At 53.3% G+C, this 5,237-nt stretch overlaps 1 protein-coding gene across 1 annotated transcript in view; it reads left to right on the top strand.

Annotated features, from left to right (window-relative positions):
- The window catches only part of SLC22A20 (solute carrier family 22, member 20), a gene marked incomplete at its 3' end in the record, with an annotated part of 13,901 nt that overhangs the window by 684 nt on the left and 7,980 nt on the right, over positions 1 to 5,237 (top strand). Inside the window, exons 3-6 of the mRNA XM_008594166.1 lie at positions 1,642 to 1,796; positions 2,207 to 2,375; positions 2,978 to 3,101; positions 3,939 to 4,054. Coding sequence (XP_008592388.1) covers positions 1,642 to 1,796; positions 2,207 to 2,375; positions 2,978 to 3,101; positions 3,939 to 4,054 — 564 coding nt within the window. The remainder of the gene's footprint in view (positions 1 to 1,641; positions 1,797 to 2,206; positions 2,376 to 2,977; positions 3,102 to 3,938; positions 4,055 to 5,237) is intronic.

Here is a 5,237-nt window from a genome sequence, read left to right on the forward strand (position 1 = left end):
CCCCCGTACCGGACCGGGGACCGGCAACGGGATCGCAACCCTTGGCATTGCTCCCGCGCCTCGCTCAGCCAGTGAGCGGGAACCGGTCTGTATGTGGGATCCGAACCCTCGGGCGGGAGTGCCGCCGCGCTTCCCAAGCGGCGCACTATCCAGTGAGCCACTGGGCCGGCCCTTATTCGTGTATTTTTAAATAGCTAATGCACATAATCCACTCACATGGTTTAAATTCCAAAAGGCACAAAAGAACATGCTGGGAAGCATCCCCCTGCTCCTGACCCTCCCTGAAGTAGTTTCCAGAGGCCGTCCTGGTTTCTGCCTCTTACCACAGACATTTTATGACTCTATGCATAGTCCAGTGAATGCGGGTATGTATTCTGTCCCCCATTTTTATGCAAATGCTGGCACGGCCAGACATGGTTCTGCACGTGGCTTTTTCTTCACTTTGGAGGCCTCTCTACACTTCTGCAGGAAGAACTTTCCTGCCCTCTCTAATGTCCACACTGCATCCTGCCGTTTGAATGAGCCAGAACTAGCCGTGCTGACCGCTGCTGATGGTCCCCGAGACAGCCTGGCCTGGTTCTCATGCGGTCGCCTCCTGCGCCGCCGCCTCTGTCCCTCGCCCCACCCCTTCCTCCCTGTCTCTCTTCTCTCCCCTCTTTCCTCCATTAGGCGCCTCCTCTCTGTTCAGTTTGGGAGGAGGGGAGGCTCCCAGACTCCAGACCTCACACCCCGGAGTGTAGATTGCTCCCTGGGCTGCAGCCCCGGGCCTCTCATCACCCTGTCATGACACGTTCTGGTCTTTCTACATTTGAGCTTGGGTCTTACCCAGAGTGTCTTGTATGTCACCAGCCCTCAGCTCAGGCCTGTCAGTTAGAGGTGATCAGTGAATGTTTTTGTAAGTGTGAATGAATGAATGAATGAATGAATGAATGAATGAATGAATGAATGAATGAATGAATGAATGAATGAATGAATGAATGAATGAATGAATGAATGAATGAATGAATGAATGAATGAATGAATATGTCATGGGGTGTGTGGAGAAGAAATGTACCCATCCCCTTCTTGGTCTGTTGCCCCCCTGGCCAAGCCGGGGCCTTGTGCTCTGGCCCTCGACCCTCATTTGCAAATGGGAACCCTGCCTCCTGGCCTCGGAGCCCTCTGCAGCATGGCAGCCCCACCCCATCCCAGCTTCTCCAACGGGACCAGTTCACATGAAGACTCGACCCTGGGTCCTGTTCTCACAGCCTGGGACTGGCCAAGGGCTCATGCCCCTGTGAGTGCTGGCTTGAGGCCTCCCTCCAGCCAGAGTGATGCTCAGGCGACCCCTTCCCACCTGCCACACCCACCTCCAGGTCTTTGCAGAATTCCTGCCTTTCTCAGACCCTGGAATAAATCTGTTCATCTCAAATTTGCTTTCACACCATGTCCCTCCTCCCCTGACCTCACCAGTGCCTGGGTCCCAGCAGTTGTGCATTTCTGTTCTGGAGGAGTGGCTTTCCCTGGGCGCCCCACTTCCCCTGGACTGTCTTGATAGCCCCTCACTAGGGCAGCGGGGTCGGGTGCAGGCTGCTGCTCTGCTCCCTCGGGTGCTGCTGCTGCCTCTGGAGCCCTAATGCTTGTGCCCGTTCCCTGCCTCAGGCTGGGCCGCAAGGCCCCCCTGGTCTGGTCATACCTGCAGCTGGCTGTTTCGGGGGCTGCCGCGGCATATTTCGGCTCCTTCAGTGTCTACTGTGTCTTCCGGTTCCTGATGGGCATGACCTTCTCCGGCATCATCCTCAACTCCCTCTCGCTGGGTGAGTCCAGTGAGGGAGGGGCCTGGGAAGGTTGGGGCTGGAGGAAGAGGGGCGGCAGCCCCATCACTGGACATCTTTCTTTTCGGTTTGGTGGCTGGTGGGTGCAGGGATCTAACCCTGTTCGTTGGACATCTTTCTTGATCTGTTTTCTTGGGATTCTCATCCAGTGACCTCCACTCAAAACCTCCCACCAGGGGTTCAGGACTTGGGAGATGTGGGCCCCAGATCATGGCCCCGCTAGCAGTGAGCGGTGGGACCCTCACTGAGGGTAGAGATATCTTTGCCTGAGTCTCAGTGGGTCTCTAGAATGAGTTTAAGTTGCCACAGAGTCATGATGAAGGGGGCAGGGTAGATTTCACAACCACGTGGGTAGATGAGTCCCGCTGAGTGGGTTGTCACTTCCTCTGTAGTTGTGGAGTGGATGCCCACCCAGGGCCGGACCGTGGCAGGTGTCTTGCTGGGGTACGCCTTCACCTTGGGCCAGCTCATCCTGGCCGGCGTGGCATACCTGATCCGCCCCTGGCGGTGGCTGCAGTTAGCCGTCTCTGCTCCCTTCCTGATCTTTTTCCTCTATTCTTGGTATGTCCTGAGCAGAGCAGGGTGGGGGAGGATGCACCCATGTGGCTGAGCCCTCACCTGGCCCTGTGAGAGGCTGGGGTGTGCAGTGACTGGGACTTGCTGGACTGGGCGGGGATGCAAAGGATAGCAGGTGCTCATGGGGACCACAGGCTCCCAAGTACTCATGAATGGCTATCGGGAAGTTTAGTAAAATCCCTTACATTAGTTAGTGTGGGGCTCCAGAACATTCCAAGTGCCTTTCCCTTCAACTCCTCTCCACCTCACAACAACCCCATGGCATTTCATAAGAGGCAAACTGAGGCACAGCCCCGAGAGGGTCCTTGATTTATTCAAGGTCACACAGCTGAGGTCAGAACCAGATTCAAACCAGGTCTGTCAAAGCTCTAAGACCTATGTAGTCTCTTAGTACCGTTCAGTGATTCTCTGTATCATGTGCTGCAGAAAAAGGGAAGCTGGCATGATGCCCAGTCTTCCTGATGCTGCAGACAGGAGGACATTGCACTCTTTTTAGGGTCTGAAAGGCAGAGAAGGGTGTTCTTGGGTTTGGGGAATGGAGTGAGCTCCACCCAGTCTTGGGTCCTTCTTCCTCGTCTCCGTCCCAGGTGGCTGCCAGAGTCATCCCGATGGCTCCTCCTTCACGGCAAGTCCCATTTAGCGGTGCGGAACTTACGAAAGGTGGCTGCAATCAATGGGAGAAAGGAGGAAGGGGAAAGGCTGACCAAAGAGGTAAGTGGCTGGGGGAAAGGAAGGGCAGGGACAGCCTTGCTGGCAGACTCCATAATACGAGGATTTAGCCACTTCCCAGGACCCACCTGCTATCCAGGCGTACGGAGTGACAGGGCAGGCAGAGCTCTGGTGTGGGAGATGTTTAAGCATTGAACGGTTGTGTGATCTGGGATAAATAATTCACTTGCTTTGTCCATCAGTCTATCCATCTGTGTAATGACATTGACATTCACATTGGCATTCACGTCGACATCCAGTCGAAATTTCAGTAAAATAAAAATATTAAAATGGCCATCTAATCCAGGTGCCTGGGTCAACAAGAATGAAAAAAAGAAGAAAAAATAGAAATCATAAAACACAATGGTTGGACAATCAATAACAAAAATACCATTTGTTATAAGGTAGTCACCATTTATTACCAAGAAGAACCATTTATTGAGCCCCGTGTCAGGCCCTATGCTAAGAGCTTTGCATATGTAATCTCATAATGCTTCATTTATGAGGATACTGAAGTCTGGAAGGGTCAGGTAATTTGCCTAAGAACACACAGTGGGAGTGGTAGAGCCACTGGGAACCCCTGCTCTATCTCAAAGTCCATACCAGGAAGGGGGTGAGGGTCCTTCTGGAGTGTTGGGCTCAAGTTGGAGCCTCCGCTTCATCTCAAAGCCCTGGAAACAGCCTGTCGAGGGCCATCGGTCCTGGGATGGAGGGAGACTAAAACCAGCCACCTTGCCAGAGACCTCAACCCCAGCTCTCCTCCCCACGGATAAAGGGATCCCTAGCAGGAACATAGGGTCCCACACCCCTCACTTCTCTAATCGGACTTTCCTCACCCAGGTGGTGAGCTCCTACATCCACAGCGAGTTTGCAAGTGTCCGCACCTCTAACTCCATCTTGGACCTCTTCCGAACCCCAGCCATCCGCAAGGTCACCTGCTGTCTCATGGTGGTCTGGTAGGTGATGGATTCATGCCCAAGACTTTGACCTGTGGCAGGGATATGCCCTCTGTCCCCACTGACAAATTTCTGAAATACTCTTCATGCAATGAGCAGGTGAGCCTTGGAAGTTCAATCTCACTGCACACTTTCTCTAGCATTGGCCCTCTGCGGGGTGCTGAGACATGCTGATAAATGAGACATTTGTGTTGACCTAGGGACTCTACATCTGGGCAGTGGGTCTCAACTGGATGGGGGTCGGGCAAGGCTATTGGAATCAACCAAGCAGCTTTTCTAGAATGCACCTTGTCACATCTTGATATGTCCTTGAGGCTCTCTAGGGGATTCTGGGAAGTGTCCCACTCTGGAAAAATACTTTTGGGTCCAGAAGGGGACAGACAGGGAAACAATGATTTCCATGCTGTATGACAAGTGTCCTAACAGCAGTTCTCCTGGTTGGGGCTGCTGAGGGCTTCGTGAAGGAGGTGGCATTTAGGTGGGTTTTAAAAGGTGGTTAATGGAGTTTGCCAGGTGTGCAGGAAGGAATTCCTAACAGGAACACAGGTGTGAAGATGTGAAATGGATAAAAACACAAAGGCAACCCACATGAATCAGCACCGACTGGGAGGCAACAAATCCTAAGAGAAGGAGCCAATGAAAAACCACTGTCTTAAATCTGTTCCTTGGAGTAGATGCGGGCACCCTTCCTTAGAAGTTACCAGCTGGCCTCTGAGGCCAGAGTACCCACGTGACCTGAGAAAGTCACAGAGCCTCCCGTTGCCTCAGTTTCCTACTTGTGTACTGACCTGTAAGGTCCTCATGAGAATTAAAAGTTAAGACAGGTAAAGCGCTCACACCGCACATGGTCCCTGGGAAGCTCTGGGGTAGCGTCTTTATTGTCTGTTTTGGATTTGGGGCTGTGTCCCCTGTGCACTGGGAATGTGGGGTTGTCCCACACTCTGGAGCCTGGGAAGGCTTCTGCCTGGACAGTGTTGCCTGCGGGACAGTTCTGGTTCTGTACAGCAGGAAAGTCCTAAGTACAGGGGAGGGCGGTGTCACTGCCATCTGAAGGGAGCCCGACTGCCAGTCACCTTGTGCTTACCGTGAGGGTCAAACAGATCATGAGTTCAAAATTCCAGGGTTGGGGGCCGGCCCGTGGCTCACTCGGGAGAGTGCGGTGCTGATAACACCAAGGCCACGG

The sequence above is a fragment of the Galeopterus variegatus genome, unplaced genomic scaffold (genome assembly GCF_000696425.1).
Source record: "Galeopterus variegatus unplaced genomic scaffold, G_variegatus-3.0.2 Scaffold10274, whole genome shotgun sequence".
Lineage (NCBI taxonomy): Eukaryota > Metazoa > Chordata > Mammalia > Dermoptera > Cynocephalidae > Galeopterus > Galeopterus variegatus.